The 18,905-nt window shown below is 40.3% G+C and overlaps 1 protein-coding gene across 2 annotated transcripts in view; it reads left to right on the top strand.

Annotated features, from left to right (window-relative positions):
• LOC124256185 (zinc finger CCCH domain-containing protein 13-like) overlaps positions 1–15,767 on the top strand; it is an 84,116-nt gene extending 68,349 nt beyond the window's left edge. For both annotated transcript variants that reach the window (XM_046690148.1, XM_046690149.1), the window contains 7 exons: positions 125–226; positions 3,957–4,012; positions 4,530–5,120; positions 7,133–7,219; positions 7,988–8,121; positions 8,532–8,680; positions 9,315–15,767. In XM_046690148.1, coding sequence (XP_046546104.1) covers positions 125–226; positions 3,957–4,012; positions 4,530–5,120; positions 7,133–7,219; positions 7,988–8,121; positions 8,532–8,680; positions 9,315–9,442 — 1,247 coding nt within the window. In that variant the 3' untranslated portion in view covers positions 9,443–15,767. The remainder of the gene's footprint in view (positions 1–124; positions 227–3,956; positions 4,013–4,529; positions 5,121–7,132; positions 7,220–7,987; positions 8,122–8,531; positions 8,681–9,314) is intronic.
• Positions 15,768–18,905: the final 3,138 nt, after the last annotated feature.

The following is an 18,905-nucleotide window of genomic DNA, read 5'->3' on the forward strand; positions in this document are numbered from 1 at the left end:
TTCATGTATTGGTAAATCACTTCAGGCTTCAGTGTGTTCAGTTTCTATTTGAGATCCTGATGCTATGTGTTTATTCATAAGTAAGGATATTGAGATATGTTATTTGTCATACGATTCCTTGCAGGTATTATTCCCAGAGAACGACCAAAGGTGCTGACTGTTCGTGATGTGAAGCGTCAGTCTGAACAGAGGAAGGAGAGAGAGAAGATGAGGCGTGAGGATGAAGGTATTGGTCTTTAAATTGGCATCATGGGGCAGTGTATTTACCACTAAAGCACAGGAGTTAGTCTGTTACATGTGTAAAGTTGTCATTTTTTCTTATCCTGACTCATGATCTTTTGCTTATCTCCCTTTCCCATGCGGATGGTAGTGGAACATTTAAATCCCTTGAAGTTCCCAAAGCGGACATAAAAATACACTCACCCACGAGTTACCTCCCTTTTCCGTATAAACAGTCATGTGACCAGCCTTACTTGTCACTCTCTCCCTTTTCGCCCAAGTGGATGGTTGGGCGAGCACTGGAGTCCCGTATATGGCATTATGTCCTTTATATTTAGGTCCTATTTTTCTGTTACCAGACCGGAGGGTAAATCTACGTGGCCTAGTAAGTCAACACATTAGAAATCCTTCAACGAAGAGATATTACCTCCGCCTGAAGTAGACGTAGGACCAGCAAAAGCAAATCAGGGCCAGCAAAAGAAGTTCAGAGCTCCGGCCTGGGATCTGAATGTAATTCTACGTCATCTTACAAGTGATGCCTACGAACCTCTAGATCAGACTACCTTCAAGCTGCTGACACAGAAGATTCTGTTCCTGCTTGCGCTATTCATGGCAGCTCGGATATCAGAGATACATACGCTGGACTTTGGTCGAACCAGATTCGACACGGGGCAACATGCTGCAGTTAATCTAGGACTTAGATGGGACTTCATTGCCAAGAACCAACTACCTGGTCAGCCAGATAGACAGTTCCATGTACCAGCGCTATCTACAGTCCAAAGGATATAGAAGACCTATCCTTGTGTCCGGTCAGAGCCCTGAAGATATATCTTCAAAAGACTAAGACAAGGAGACGAAAATTCAAGCGCGCCTGTTCATCCCATTATCCACAGAGACATCAGTAGAAGTCTCAAGAACGAAGATATCGTTCTATATGAGAGCCGTCATATTGAGAGCCTATAAAGCAGCAAGACTAGAACCTCCTAGAGCTTCCAACCCACAAGAAGTCAGATCACTAGCGTCAACACTTGCTCTGCACGGAAATTGCTCTATATCAGCAATTATGGAGGGCTGCTTTTATAAGTCGGACACAGTGTTTGCCAACCACTACCTCCGAGACATAGCCACTGAAGACGTCTCAGGCATTCACCAATTTGGGCCTCTCGTTGTAGCACAGCAACTAACGGTTCCTCAAAGGCGCTGAGTTGGAAAATCTCACCCTTCATCACGTTGGCTTGTTGATAACTTTTACTAAGGAAGAGCATTAGTTTGAAAGTCCATGCACACAGTCTAGGACAGACTAGCATGAGTGATTAAAGATCCTGTACGGGTTAAGATCTTACCTGTACGTGAAGGGGTCGCAAACTCATTTATGATAAAGATCTTATCATAGTCTATGGGTTGTTATAAGATATCTAGTAATAAGAAGATACTATACTGAGTCAAAAAAGAAACTTCACATTCTTTCTTCAGGGCACTATAAAAGAACAAGAGATGGTAAGATGGTTAAATTGTTATTATTTCATTGCTGAGATCGTGTGTGATGTACTCAATACACTGACAGTGCCATAATTAGTTCCATTAGGCTACACCGCCATTCCAAAACATGGATATACAGAATGTCAAGTCACAAGAATAAAAATGCGAAATGTCTCAGTTCAATATCGTGTATGGCCTTCACCACTGCCAAACACCGCCATGCTGGAACTGTAGACCTGGGCCATGAGCCATTGCATGAAAGGAAGCGAAGTTCAGGGGTGAGCACCTGGTCGCGTGCTGTATTGGATTAAGGTCAGCAGCTGTGAGGTTTCCAGCGGATGACCAGAAGTCGGAGCGGTTGTTCCCACAGGAAGCACCCCACACCATGCAACTTCGGGAACGCCCCAGGAAGCATCTGTCGCAACTTCCTGTACACACAACATTGGGCATACCATTCATGGCGTCGTCTCCAGACTCTATGCCTGCCGGCCGCCGAATCTGAGGGTAAACCTGGATTCATCGCTAAAGACGACTTCGATTCCAGTCTCTCTGGGTCCATCGGAGGTGACGTTGGGCCCACAGCAGACGTTGGCGTTGATGAAACGGCGTCAATATTGGCCCACGATATGGACGCCGAGAATGGAGATTTGGCAGCCCGCGACCCGATTTCGAATGGTCTGTGAGGACAGTCGACCTCTAAACATCTCAGCCCTGGTTAGTGTAGCCGGCAGAAATCTGTCACGTAGGTGGCGTAGGGACGATTTGATGGTCTTCTGCTCGTGGCGTCACACGTGGAGGACCCGACCTTGGGCGATCAGAAGTGGTGCCAGTTTGTTGTAGACGACCTCACAAGTCATACACAGTAAGACGGCTGCATCCCATTGCTCTTAGCGCGCGTCAATAACTGATCTTCCCGCTTGCAACATGCCAACGGCACGTTCACGTTGCACATTTAACAATCGTGGCATTTCAAGTACCGTTAGAACTGTGGTTTAAAAGTGTTTTTTCAATTCTTGATACCAATGCAAACACGTGCATATGAAGAAAACTTTGATGCGAAGATCACGTGATCGACTGCACGTGCAAAACCTGATTTGGCACTAACATCATTTGCACGACGAATGGATGGGTTTGAGTGGGTTTTGCTAACGTTTTTCTAGAGTCGAAAGATAGGGATCCCATTTCAGATACATAGATGTATCATCATTATTTTTCAAATTACATTTTGTGAAGTTCCTTTTTTGACTCAGTATAGTTTATCTGAAGCCACATGAATCAAGATGATTCAACTTGTCTGAGATGGAAGTAAGACAAGAAAGTGCCCCCCCCCCGAGTTATATCGGAAGTTGGAAGAATAGGATCTGGGAAATGCCGCTACGCAGTTCCCATGGGGGAGGTAACTCTTTAGATACAGGACTTATCTAAAGGTCAGCTGATGAATCCAGGAAGGGGCCTGACCTACCACCAATCCGGAGGATTCTATAAGCAAAAGATCATGAGTCAGGATGAGAAAAAATATGTAATTTTTCAAGTAAAATTGATATTTTTTGCTTATCCTGACTCATGAGGTCAAGCCCTCCCGACCTCCCCGCTGGAAACACTTCGGATTGCACAGCAGATCCAAGTGCTTGGGCAGAAAAATCAGGAGAGAGTGACAAGTAAGGCAGGTAACATGACTGTTTACTGAAAAGGGAGGTAACATCCGCCTCGGGAACTTCAAGGAATTCAAGTGTTCCACTACCATTCGCAAGGGAAAGGGAGATAAGCAAAAGATCATGAGTCAGGATAAGTATAAAAGTATCAATTTTACTTGAAAAATTACATTTGTTAGTGTGTTGGATGGAGGGGCAGCCTAATGGTTAAAGCGGATTTGATTCCCCACAATCTGTGAAGCCCATTTCTGGTGTCCCCTGCCGTGATATTGCTGGAATATTGCTAAAAGCAGTGTAAAACCCAACTCACTCACTCACTCACTCACTATAGCAGAAATATAATAGTGACTTCAGTGTACAACTCACCTTGTTACTCAGTATTGTTTGCTGAAACGTTGACTGAAATATATATGCAATTTTCATATGTCTGCACTTTTAACAAAATGTGATTCATTTCTTTCATGACTTTCTTTCATGCCTTTCTTTCAGTTTTTCTTCAAACAGAACAACTTTTTTCAGTTTTTGTGAATATGTGTAAAATCTCTCAAAGTTAAGTGATGGTGAAGAGAAATGAAGGATTAACTTGATGTTATGTTTGTATTCTAGGCAGCACTGGGTGGTATTCAGTGTCCAGCTCCCAGCCATTGGCCTCAGACAGTGAAGTAAGTGTTAGTCTGTCGTTGGCAGTTAACCTGTCCCAAGAATACTGTTGTAACATATGTTGTATTTGTGATCACACTTTCTCAGTCAAGTACAGATGCTAGTACTCTTGTTGGGTTGAGTCCCATGTGGGATTCAAACCCACAACCTCAGAGTCAGGCACCTAATCTTATGTGGAAGCCACAGTGGCTGAGCGGGTTAGGTGGCTGACATTGTGTGCTGGCCATTAGGTGCCTGACTCTGAGAGTGTGGGTTCGAATCCTCAATGGGACTCAACCCAACAAAAGTCTTCCTTCCTGAATCATTATAATAGTTTGTTTTTTATCATATCAGCTTTGCAGTGGGGTTGGGATTTTTTATAATAAGGTTAATCTGATATTTTGAAACTGTTGGACAAGTATGAATAAAGTTGTAATCTGTTTACAGAGATATGAATACCTGTTTAAAGTCTTCCTTGGTTCTTGTTGGTACAAGAAAGTTACAAACAAGTTACTGTGACACTTTTTTCTCTCCATCCAGTCTGAACTTCCGAGCCACGTCCGCTACCCATCAGACATCAGTTCCAGCTATGCATCGGAGATCTCTCGCATAGGCCGAGCTGCAGACCCAGGTCCTGTTTACGAGAACCTTCCACATGCAGATCACCTAGCTCGAACATCCTCCGTTCCAGTCCTCACAAACTTTAACTCCAACCCAAGTTCAAGGCGCTCATCCATCGGACTCCTTGCCCCGAAACCCTTCATCCCATATCAAGACAAAACCCAGAGTGCAAGTGGCATCTTCACTGCACGTCCCTTCTTCAGTGAAATGAACTTGTCCTCAGAACAAGGTCCTCCTGATGGGAACCGTGACGTGTTGCAGACGTCAAACAGCGCCTTCTCCACGCCTGTGGTGTTCAAACCTAATGGTGCAAAGTCAGAACAATCATCCCGAGTGTATGCTCCTAAACCATGGGCAAAAGGAGGTAGTGGTGGAATCTTCAATGTGAAGAAGTCCCCTAAAGGACGTTACATGACCATATCAAGCAGTGAGCCATACAAGAGGGAAACTTCATCATTATTGGGGAACACGTTGCATAGTTCTGCAGGGGATCTCATCATGAACAGATCAGTAAGTCTGACAAATGATTAGCACCAATTGTTAATAATTAATTCCAGTTATGATTAATTATGGCAATACATGAGGCCTGAAATTTCCCCTAGTATTTATTGGGTAAGTACATTTTGACTTATTGACGATGTTCACCAGTTTATTGGGGCGGTGGGGTAGCCTAGTGGTTAAAGCATTGGCTCGTCACGCCGAAGACCCGGGTTCGTATCCCCACATGGGTACAATGTGTGAAGCCTATTTCTGGTGTCCCCAGCCGTGATATTGCCGGTTTATTGCTAAAAGTGGCATAAAACCAAACTCAGTCAGTCACCAGTTCATTACGAATTTCTCTTTGTGGTTCAGTTCACTATATTTATAATGTATTATACATTAGTATTATAGTATGACCAGAAATTATTGAGATTTTTAGGAATATGTTTAATTAGATTTCTAGTATAAACAACCTTGACCAGCTATCAAGTGCTTGGTTTCATTAAAGAGAGACAACTCTGTTAATCCTTTTTCATTAGTTTGTGAAGAGTTATCCCCCTTTGTTTACTTGCTAGCAGACGACATTTTAAATGATCCTCAGTATGGATGATTTAGAGAAGAGGAAGTTGATTTTAGAGTATTATAACAAGGACATCAGATCAGCTAAAGTGATTTCAAGTAGAACAGGCATCCCTTTGTCCACTGTTTATCGTGTTTTGAAAAATATTGCAAATGGATATGGCATTGAGCACCAGGGAGGCCCAGGTAGGCCCAGAAAATTGACTGTCGGTGACATGAGGCGGTTTGGTATTCTTGTTTCTAAAAACAAACTAAGGAGTTTAGAAAACTTAAGGCTGGATATGATTGATAGAGGAACTGTGGCTGTCTGTAAGGAGACAATTAGAACTGAGCTGCATGCAATGGGTTAAGAGAAATGTCGATGAATTCCATCACCGATCATGAAACCTGAACAAAAGGAGCGAAGGTTGAACTGGTGCTTACAGCTTAGAAATGTTAACTGGGACAATGTGATTTCCTAATACACTGAAATTCTGGACCAAACAAACTGAAAAACCTTTGTATCAGTGCCCAAAGTACAGTCCGAAATTTAACGTGTGGGGTGGCATATCTGTGTTAGGGGCAATGCCCCTCTGTGTATTTGAAGGGAATATGAACAGTGAGCGGTACACAGATATTCTCAAGGGACATTTACTTCCATCTGCTCACGTGTTCTATGGAAATTTTTGGATTTTCCAGCAGGACAACGACCCAAAACATCGTTCAAAGCATTCACAGGCCTGGTTTTGGACCCAAAATATGACATTATTAGATTGGCCAAGCTATAGCCCTGACCTAAATCCAATAGAAAATGTTTGGGGACTTATGAAGGAAAGTGTCAATAAGAAAAATCTGACAAATATTGCTGAAATGAAAGAAGAGGTGGTCCGATATTGGGACAGCATAGACCACGACTTTCTAACTTCTTTGATCAGTAGTATGCCCTGCCGCATTGAAACCTGCATTGCTGCCCATGGTGACTTGACAATATACTAACTGTTCACCTGTCTTTGAATCTGGAGTTATGTTCTGCTAATATTCACATTTAATACGTGAGTAATGAGTGAAAATAATAAAAATTTTACAATCTTTAAATTCTCAATAATTTTTGGTTGTACTGTATATGTCTATCTGTACTTAATTCATGATCTGCATTGTATTGCATCATGGCAAACTGTACAAATTATCTCACAAAGTCCTGGGACTGCCGCCATATAGCTGGGCCTAGATTTTCGAAGCTCTCTTACCGCTAAGATAGTCGTAAGTTAATGTTAATGTATGGCACTTACGACTATCTTAGCACTAAGAGAGCCAGGTCTAGGCCCTGGAATATTGTGTAAAACTAAACTCACTCACTCACTCACTCAAAGTCCTGAATTTTTTTTTAGAATAATGAATGTCCAGACATAGAAATAGTTCATCATCCAACCATATTGTAACTACAGTTTTATGATGAAAGCACTCTGTATGTTCTTTGCCTTCAGATTGACAATGTGCCAGACATTGTGAAGAGCTCCACCCAGAAGGTAGACACAGAGGCTTTTGATGAATACACCATAGAGAGGGAGATTGTAAGTGTATTTCTGCTTAGCACTCCAAACCCGTGAAGGTCTGAGTTAGAATATTGATCTTCAGTAACCCATGCTTGTTGTGAGAGGCAACTAACGGGATCGTGTGGTCAGGCTCGCTGACTTGGCTGACACATGTCATCAGATCGATGCTCATGCTGTTGATCACTATAGCAGAAGTCATCCCATGCATTACCAGACAACATTTGAGATCACTGTGTTTGCTGAGTATGATCTGTTTATGATTTTGAGGCCATCTGGGAAGAAGAAGTTAAACCTTGTTTGTTTCTCTATGTGTCGGACCACCTCCGTGGTGTAGTGGTAAGAGTAACCACCCGGAGAGCAGAAGGTCTCGGGATCGATCCCTGGTCGCTTCATACCAAAAACGTTAAAATATGGTACATGTTGGTTACTGCCTGGCGCTCGGCAGTAATGGATACAACAAGAACTGATCTGCTCGGATGTGTCTGAGTGGAATATTCATGCTTAACTGAGCATGGTATCTCAGTGATCTGGCACTATAAAACCAGCTTCAGTCTGGGCTAGTACAAGCAGCCACACATACACACGCATGCACGTTGTCATATGAGCGAAATATTCTCAAGTACGATGTTAAACCCAATTTCACTTCACCTCACCTCTATGTGTCACAGTGACATGATTGTTGCTAATGCTGACTCATTGAAGCAGAAGTTCTGCCAATAACGTCAGTGATTAGATGTTGCAGGTATACTGCAGTTACCATCTTGTAACTATGTTACTATGTTTTAGTTGTTCCGGCCTGACAAGGTGGATATTCCAGAGCGGTATGTGCCTGACTCTGATGAAGAGGATCTGACAGATGCACAGAGGATTGAACGCATAGAGAAGGCGGAGAAGATCAAGAGGATCCTTGCCAATCAGAGGTGGGTTGCATAGTCATACAAATCATAAGGGGCAAATACTCTGTGGTCATGTTGACAAGAAGATGGGGCTGATGTAGGGCAAAGAGGAAGGGCTGGCACATGGTGGGGTGGTACAGAATGGAAAGGTAGGGAATGTTCTACATGGTTATTGCAGCACAGGCTGGTGATCTTACTGAATGGTCAGGGTACATGGTGGGATGGTACAGAATGGAAAGGTAGAGAATGTTGATCGTACATGGTTATTGCAGCACAGGCTGGTGATCTTACTTGAATGGTCAGGGTACAGGGTTGATATTGCGGGAATATTGCAAAAAGCCGCGTAAAATCCAACTCATTCACTCTAATATCAACGAAGATATTGGTATGAAGTATATGACTGTTGCTGATGTTCCATATTGCCTGTGTTCCAGTGTTCACTCCTTGTCTCAACCAGACATCAGTCATATCGGTGAAAACATTCACCGCAAAGTGGAGATTGAAAAACAGCGACGGTCACAACTTCTGGCTCTGAGTCAGGACCTGGCTAAGCAGGTGACACTCAAGACAAAACAAGATGCAGGTAAGAGCACAGGTTCATCAACTGGGTTTGGGTGTGGGTGGCCCTGTCTTATGTCAAATCACTGTACTTAATTCTTTAAGTGTGCCAGAAGCCTATAATTGTCAAATCCTGGTTTGCCCAGGTGTTGTGTCCAGGTTTGTCAGAACCATAGACTTGTTTGTGGGTTTCACCAAAGTGTAAATGTCTAATACTGCATCACTTACCTTTGAAGTCAAGCTGATATGTCATGAGGGGCGGTGGGGTAGCCTAGTGGTTAAAGCTTTGGCTCGTCACGCCGAAGACCCGGGTTCGAATCTCCACATGGGTACAATGTATGAAGCCCATTTCTGGTGTCCCCCGCCGTGATGTTGCTGGAATATTGCTAAAAGCGGCGTAAAACCAAACTCAATCAGTCAGTGATATATCATGATATAACTGAAACACTTTTCAAATTTGGGACAGTGGGTTAGCCTAGTGGTTAAAGCGCTCGCTTGTCTAGCTGAAGACCCCGAGTTCGATTCCCCACATGGGTACAATGTGTGAACCCATTTCTGGTGTCCCCTGCCATGATATTGCTGGAATATTGCTAAAAGCAGCGTAAAACTAAACTCACTCACTTACCTAAATGAAAAATAAATATTTGTGTTGATTTCAGCACACAGACGGAAGACATGGTCTGGAGGGCAGTTTGCGGAGGCATTCCCTCATGGTGTGGAGAGTGGTATCCATGACTCAGCGTCTACCACCACCTACAATCCACAACGGAGCAATTTCCTTGTCTGAGATAGTTACCTGACACAACTGTCTGGAGTGTCTCCGTCGTCATGAGCATCTCAGTAACTTCCATATGAACTTTCACAATCCTAGAACCATGTGACATAACCAGAATGATGTGACATCTTGAATTATATCACATTCCTAGGACCAAGTGACACATCTTGAACCATGTGATCATCTTAGGATCATGTGACATTCTCAGGATAATGTGACGTGACTTGGATCATGGGATATACGGAGGGTCATGTGAAATTCCTGGGATCAAGTTACTCTCCTTGGATCATGTGACATATCTAGAATCATGTGACATCAAAGTGATAAATTGAGAATCATGGGATATAAGAATTATGCGACTCTTAGGAGCAAGCTACATGAAAAGATCTTGACATTTCTAGGATCATGTGACACAGCTGGGATCATGTGACATACTAAGTGTTAACATGTCATGATCATGTGACATTCATATTTGTTCTTGTGACACAATGTTACAAGGTTTGTGTATCTTCCAGTTCCAAACATGGAACACTAGGTCATTATGTGCTTTCCTCAGAAAATCAATCTTGATGCACCTGACAAGTGAGAGTGCTCACACTGTGTACATAAATGCAGAAACATTAACATTCCCAGAAGGATATTTGTGGCATTGGAAGCTGAAAAACATCTCCACATTCCACCAAACTTGTCAAAAATCAAATCTGTCTTAAAAGTGTTTTATAAAGAAGTGGATTTAGTCATCTTCATTCTGAAACATTTCACTGATTTCTGGACAGACAAGGTCAACTAAGGACAGAAAATAAGGCCGCAAGCTTCATAAGTTTTTACACATGATTCATGGGAGGCTTTTGCCTTTATGTCAACAGACTAAGTGTATGCATATCACATGCCCTCACAGCATCGTAGAAAAGGAAGATAACAGGAAGCAGAAGCCGATTCAGCAGCTGATGGAATCTTGGAACTGGAATCAGGGAAAGTGACAGGAAGCATTGCATCACAGGAGATTCACTACCATCTTCCTGTTCACCATTGTGAAAGCTTACAGCTTATTCATGGACAGTATCATGTAATGTAAGCAAGAGCATCAAGGAGGACTTAGTTGGAAAGCCAACATAGACCTACTTCATACTACGCAAGAAACATCACCATAGTGTCTTTTGACAACTCATTGCCCTTAATTAAGTTTACAAGATAACTGGATTTACAACATGGGCTAGTAGGTGTATAATCCTCATCTTGCCATCCCGGGCTCCGTTTCACAAGGCTATCATAGCACTATGACGGTCATAACCCCGATATATTACACTTACGACAGTCGTAGCTCTACGATAGCTTTCTGAAACGGGGCTCCATTATATGAAACTGTCACTTTTTGCCACCATTTATGTATATTTATGCTGTTTTTATTCTAGAAATTTGAAGAATTTTAATGCCTGCAGCATTTGATTGGTGGGAGGATGTTGTTGGAATGGTGTTAAGTTTTCCTAATCAAGAAGCTTTTTGAACATACTGTGGGTGGGAAACTGTGTTCTTTGTGCCAGGATCTATGCAACTGTTTAATGATGCACAATGGCGAAGGGTTCTAGGAATATTTTGTAAGTTTCACTCATGAACAAATATGTGTTTAAGGGTACCTCGCTATATATGAGAGCATTAAACCGACAGTGGCCTCAATGTGATGACTATTAGCTCAATTTGAAGCTGCGTGCCTTAAAAATTGTTGGAGTTTGTGTGATCAAGGTGGAAGGCAGAGGAATAATTTTGCAAGATTGTGGAATTTATTGATGAAAATTGTTTCATTAGGCCCCTTGAATGTGTGTGGAGTTCAAGAATGTTATGAGATTTTTGGTAAATTTTACTTGCCATCCTAAAATATTTTGTTGATTTCTTTAGCATGGATGTAAGTCATCAAAAATTTTGATTTCATGTATTTTTAATCTTTTCACATCAAATACTCTTAGAGTAGAATGAGATGGTCAGTATAATTCATTTGTTTTTTATATGCTTTATTCAAATTTTAATGACAATACTCTTAATTAGGTGTGGATTTGAAGTGAGCTTGTGCTGAAAATTCCCGTTTCGGATTGTTTGGGGTTTCTGCTACTAGTATGTGTTAATATACTTTTGTCTTTTATACTGATAACACTAATTATTCTGGATTTGTGAAACTTATAGATATGACATATGTTTTTGATTTTATGTTGTGTAATTTCCAGCTTTTTCATTCAGGGTATTTCAGCATTTAGCTGGTTTTATCCAATGAAATGTTACTAAATGTTCATAAATATTACTGGCTACCAAATCTAGAGTGCAGGAATGTTAATGTTGACATAAACAAGAACAATTTTAGTGTATATATTGATTTGAGGGAGTACTGAAGATATTTCAGGGTAGTTGACATCGAGTAGAATTTACAATGAATGCAATTCCCATAGTGCTTCATGTTGTTTATAAGATCTAGATGTCAGTGTAATGTTGGTTTCAGTTAACACAAGTTAGAAATTTTGTATTTTGTTTCAGAAAAATGTGGTTATCTGTTTATGATTAATATTTTTAGAACTTATGTACAAGTGTCAATAATGAAAGTGAAAAATTATGTTTCATGATCATAGGGAACATTATGATGTTTAGTTACCTAGGGTAGCATATTTCCTTTCTATTATGATATATACCCTGGACACTTGGTGCTTTGATTGGCACAATACAAGTTGTGTATGGATGGCATCACCTCTTGTGATTTGATTGGACATCTACATTTTAGCATGGTGTCATTAAATGGATTCGAAACAAACGTATGGTGGCCAGTAGGTCCAGGGGTTTATCATGATATAATGATAAATTATACAGTCAATAATCATGGTGTTTTTCTACATATTTACTGGGGATAAACTCAGAAGTGTTTTACATAATTACTGGAGGGTATAATGTCTACTGCTACCTGAAGTACTTAGTAATGTTTCATTAATCATGGGGAGTATGACTTCAGTGTTTTGTGGTACGTTACTTGTTTAAATCTGTTACAAAATTCATGTAAGGCAAGATTTTTTAAAGTTTGGCTTGTGAGTCTTCTGAGTAAACAGATATGAAATATACAAAATATGTGATAAAAAATGAGCAGTTGGGGGTTTATTCTGCCAATCGTAAATGAAAATATATTTTGTTAAAATCATTTACTGTTGTTTTCGATGTAAATATGTTATTTAAAATTCTGTGATTAAAATCCTGTTAAAGTTTCACTTAAAAAATTAGAAATGAATCATGATGAATCTTTAGAGGAAATGGAACAAAACTGTTTGAAACTGGAATATTTTGTCATTATTTTTTCAATCTGCTCACCTGAACTTTAGGCCCCATGTCCAAAAGGCAGGAAAAGAAGTCTGGAGAAATAATGGTTCCCTTGGTTCTAAACATATCTATATGTGTAGCTATGAGTTTAGTTAGTGTAAAGTATTAGTGAATAATTTAGTTTACATTCCATTTAAATAGTTATGTATTAGTGTAAATTATTTTCAGCTCATACTTGTACAAAGAAAACCTTTACCTAACCATTCCTTATATTGTTTACAGTTTTGTAGTTTTGTAGTTAAGTATAACATCACTGATTGCATGAGTGGTTATTCTGTTACTATGCAGGTTGTGAGTCCATCCCTCGTGATATCTACAACTGTGATCTGTGTTACTGCAATCATGCTACAGCTTATGTTCCATGTTACAGGAGATACTTACCCGGGTGCTAATCACAGAGATCAATAGACTGATTGTGTATACAAGAAGGTAGTATTATAAGCACACCTGGGCCCCGTTTCACAAAGCTGTCGTAGTGCTATGACTGTCGTAAGTCAATGTTACACTAGGGAGTTACGATTACTTCGATAGCTTTGTGAAAGGGGACCCTGGAACTGAGTGGAAACTGGATAGGCAAGTAGCTTATATGACTGTGTTAACAGGCATAGGTTTAGGTTTGAATCTGCTAATGCAGATTAAGACAATATTTACTCACTCACTCAGATTTAATTCCTCACCTAGAACAGTGAGAAGTGTTGGGTATGTCTTCCAAGACTCCACAATTCAACGTGTAGAGTTGCTTCCCTTGGCACGTTGTCAGCCTATGCCTTGATTATGTTTTCTTGGTTTGTCATTGGATTCACCCAGTTGATGAACATAGATTTGCATCATTTTTGGCTTTCACAATATGATGTTACTGCAATACTGTTTGAAGCGACATTATGAACAAAGCTCACGCACAGAACCCACGCAGCTCACTTACAACACTGGTCTGTCTCAGTGTTCCCAACAGGATTGGGTGGTCAGGCTCACTGACTTGGTTGACACGTCATCGTATCCCAATTGATTGATGCTCATGATGTTGATCACTAGATTGTCTGGTCCAGACTCGATTATTTACAATATTTATATTGCTGAGTGCTGTGTAAAACTAAAGTCAGTCACTCACTCTGTTCCCAAGGGTAAACAGTCTGCAAGGATCCTTTGTGTGGTAAAAAAACAAGTTCACTGAATTGAGCTTAGTTAGCATCTTATCCAGAAATCCTCAGCACTTTACATTTGTGTAAAAGATATCCTTGTGGTCAGGTGCAGTGATCTGGCTGACACATGTCATCGTGACCCAATAGTGTTGATCAATGTTCATGCTGTCAATCACCAGTTTGTCTAATCCAGTTTTCAGTATTTACACTCCACTGAACCTTTTACCTTGCAATGATTTTTAAGGCCAGACCAATATTATTTCTTGTTTTACGGATTTTTGTCCTCAGAAAACCTAATGGCAGGAGGGACAAAAATAAAAAATAAATATCACCGGTCAAAGATATTTTCCTTTTGAATACTAAAGTATTGTATTTTTGGCAATTAATGAAGTGCATATGGGGCAAAAAAACAATCAAAAACATAAAATAAAATTGTAAGTTTATATTTTTTTCCAATAAAAACATGAGGATTTAATTTTGTGAGTGGGGAAAATTATTATTTTTTTTTTCTCATTCTTGAAAAAATACGACAGGCGGATCCGTAAAACAAGAAATAAAATTGGTCTGGCCTAAGTAAGAAAATTTCAATTCAGGTATTTTAATTGAACATTTTCACCTGTTTCTTTTCCATTCTGCCTTATATTGATTGAATCAAAATCGGTAATTATCTCCTGTCACACTTGCTGATCACCTCATGTTTATACCTCACCTTCATACGGTAAGACTGACCTGTTTCCTGTATAGGACAATTTGAATTTGTAAAACTGTCAGATGTCTGTATATTACCCCCTCATTAATTCCTCTATGATCAAATGAGATTGCTTTAGAGTATAGCTTAGTTTATAACAGAATATGTAAAGATTATTTTTGTACCAGACACTACTCATGTAGTAGATCCACAGAATCCATGGCGCCTAGAGGCTGATATGCAGTGTCAAACTCACACGCTATTTTCCCGAAGACACATTTGTATTGATGAGATAAAATGAAATTATTCAATGGTATGTTTTGTTTTCGAAGGCAAATATCTTGTCTCCACTCTGTAACATAGGGTAGATGTGATGTACAGGTAGATATGTACAGTGTTTTGCTTGTGTATATATATGTGCCAAGTGACCCCAAGGGGTCATACACTGCATAGTACATGATGGACATTACCATGACCTGACCATGTCGCTACCAACCATTAGGAGGGGCGGGGGGGGTAGCCAAGTGACTAAAGCATTTGCTCATCACCTCGAAGCCCTGGGTTCGATTCCCCACATAGGTACAATGTGTAAAGGCCATTTCTGGTGTCCCCTGCCGTGATGATTGTGGAATATTGCTTAAAGTCGCGTAAAACCATACTCACTCACTCCAACCTTTAGGCTCCACAAATTCCTGGTTGTCAGAACCTTAATCCAACAACAACCACTTCGATTATGTTTTAAGTTTGTCAGTACAACAGGTGTGATTGTGTTTTCACCAAAGTGGTAAACGTTTCAAGACCTGCATCACTTTGAGCTGACACACAATACTGTTCAACGAAGTAATAAACTCGACTCTTCTCACTCTCACCCATTAGATAGATGTGAGCTTATATCACATCGGAGTTAAGTTTAGTTTTAACGCCGCATTAAGCGAAAAGCAATATTGACCGAGGACGAAGTTGCGAAAAGCAATATTGACCGAAGACGAAGTCCGAGGTCAATATTGCTGTTCGCAGGTCCATAAAAACAAGTATTGACCTCATCACCAGTCTATAATTGTTTTATTATGTAATTACCGAAAAAAAAAGCTTCTAAAATCCAAAACATGTCCATTTAGTCAAGAAAAGTAATTTTATTTTCACTACAAACCAATAACGTTATGTCAACAATACTGTGACATGTAAACAATAGAATGACGTCATAGCTTGACATCATAGTAACTCAGGTCAATATCACTTTTGGTCGGACCTGGGTTGGAGTCAATATGCTGTTTTGTCGACGGCCACTTGACCGCCTCTAGACCAATCAGGTAGCCGGAGAAATCTGCTTGCATACCTGTTTTTATGGACCCGCAAAGAGCAGTATTGACCTCGGACTTCGTCCTCGGTCAATATTGCTTTTCGCAGGCCCATAAAAGCAGGTATTGACCTCATCACCAGTCTATAATTGTATAATATTCCAGCTATGTGGCGGTATCACATTGGACATTACATAAGGATGAAACAATCCATTTCTTGTTCAAGGAGTCCAAAATTATTATTATTAATCTCCCTTCAAGGTTTACCTTAAAAATAAATGGTTCGCTGGACAAGCTGGATGATAAAAGTTGAATACCAACCAATTCTTTTCCATTGAAAAAGTCTAAAGGTCCAGCGCTTTCTTTCATTGTGAAACAGATTTTTAAGGAGTGACTAAAAATATCCATTGTCTAACTGAACTTACAGCCTAAGTCCCATAATATTATATGGTATGTCCCTTACGAAGTTGGTTGAAGCTACTCACTCCGACTGACTGACTGACTGACTGAGTTTGGTTTTACGCCGCTTTTAGCAATATTCCAGCAACATCACGGCGGGGAACACCAGAAATGGGCTTCATACATTGTACCCATGTGGGATTCGAACCCGAGTCTTCGGCGTGACAAGCCAACGCTTTAACCACTAGGCTACCCCACCGCCCCTACTCACTCCGAAGACACAGGTTATGTTCCCGATATAGGGGGCATTATTACAAATACATCGCTGGAGTTTGCCAAAGGTGGTAAAAATATAATTAAGTGGATACTTAAGCACAGAAATTGGTCAAATCTATGAGGGTAAGTTTATCTGGTTCAAAAGTGATGAACAATACAAACTAGATTACCATGCTTATGCACTCCTACACCATAATGTGATCAAGTTCTTTGTTGAGATGACCGTGACGGCAATCAGCCATGCCACTCAACATTTGCTTGGGATCACACCTTTGGAAATGACTGTTTTGGTCCTTTTCAAATGTTGAACAGTAGGTATTGAAACCCCCTGATCAAACAGCATGCCAGATTGTGCTGTACACCATAACAATTGCCATAGTGTTATAAGTTATAACCCCTTAGGTTGTCTGTGTGGTGTGATAACAGGTCATGGTTGTTCAATGATAGAAAGCTTTTGCTTGGGTAATATATCTGCTCAGTCTATAATAGATGTATATCAATGCTCAAATCAAACTTTTCTAAGTAGGAATCCATATCAATGGCATGTGAACAACTTCTTAACTTCTTAGTCTGTGTGTATGGTAGCTTCACTTGAAGTTTGTCTGGGTATGTTACCTCGGGACAGTGTTATCTCCCCTGGCAGACCTGCATCCAACAGCGTGAGCTCTTCTTGTTCTCGGCGCCATAGCTCGAGATTCTTCAGGGTTGTTGGCCCGTATCATTTTAGGCTTCACCCACATAAAGTTCAATACATTTTAAAAAGTGTGTAGCCATGTTTCTCAGCAATTAAGGAAGCATTGAAACACTTTAATGCAAATATTTTGTGTGTTTATTGGTACTATGAAATATGGAGGTGTTTCACGAATGAAATTTTCTTTTATAGGTTTGTAAATTTATTTCACTCTTTCAGTGATATCTTCAAACAGCTTTACCTTTATTGATGTCTCTGAGTAAAGATTGACCCCTTCTTATAAACATGTTAACACATTGTATTGTGAAACAGACTCTGAGTTGTACCAGTAAGGCAGTTTGACCAGCATTATAACAGAGGGCCTCTACAATATTAGATTCTCTGTACTCCAACTGCAAGATGACAAAGCTGGGTCTGGAGGTGACATGTCCCTGCCAAACTGAGTGAAGCTGCAGTAGAATCAAACTTGTACAGAATACTGACACAGACTGCTGACCAGTGAGAAATTACATTGTTGTTATTTGTTGGTGACTTTTAGCATAATGTTTTACTAGCCAGTGTACATATATTCCTATACCATTATCTAACGCCTCACATCGATATTATATTAGATAGCCAGCATATACATCCTGTACTCATCAATATCACTTGTGGAAGTGAATAATAAACATGACATGTGATCCATCTTGTGTTGTTATTGTTGTTCAGGGTGCCGTTGTACAAAACAACCTTAGCTCTAAGGCTACCTTAAGTCTATGTTAAGGTATGGGAGTTACGGTCACCTTAGCGCTAAGATCACGTTGTACAACAGCACCCAAGATCTATTGTTGTGTGGTCTCCATGGATGTGATGGTGTATAAATCATTTATCACATGAGTGTACCATCATGGTATAACAGTTTGCTGAGTTGTGCTCTAGGTATTACATAAGTCTGTGAACATATCCTAGGTTTCCCAAGGTTGATTGGTTGGTTTGTTGTTTAATGCCACACTCAGCAACATCCCAGCTTTATGGAGGCAGTCTGTAAATAAATCAAGTCTGGACCAGACAATCCAGTGATCAACATCATGAGCAGCCATCTACACAGTTCAGATACGATGACATGTGTCAACCAAGTCAGTGAGTCTGACCACCCGATCCCATTAGTCTCCTCTTACAACAAATATGGGATACTAAAAATCAATTCTAACCCGGATCAGTCCATGGGTCGTCACGTGCTACTATGCACACAGAACACAACTTACATATATATCAAAATTGCTTTATTTTTCTTGAAATAAGATTTCACATGATAAAACAATAAAACATAACCAAATCTCAGTCATGCAGACTAACAAGCTCAACTGTCCAGCAATAACAACTCACTAGGCAACATGTATTATGGGGGGCAAAAGCATATCAAACACATATTGTAAAAGTACAAACATGTCTAGCAAATATTGTTTGGGGAAACCTGAACCCTCACCATACTTCCTGATTCTAATACCACCGACAAATTTTCAACTTCATGATCTGTGATATAGTTATGATCTGCAAGAATCCTAGACTCAACTAATCACAAGACGTTTTGGCCAAAAGGTCGCTGAAAAGTCCTCTGGTATGTTTGTCCAATCCACTTCAAAGCACTAATGTTGCTGTC

Source organism: Haliotis rubra, unplaced genomic scaffold (assembly GCF_003918875.1).
Source record: "Haliotis rubra isolate DU_JTF1 unplaced genomic scaffold, ASM391887v1 Scf62, whole genome shotgun sequence".
NCBI lineage: Eukaryota > Metazoa > Mollusca > Gastropoda > Lepetellida > Haliotidae > Haliotis > Haliotis rubra.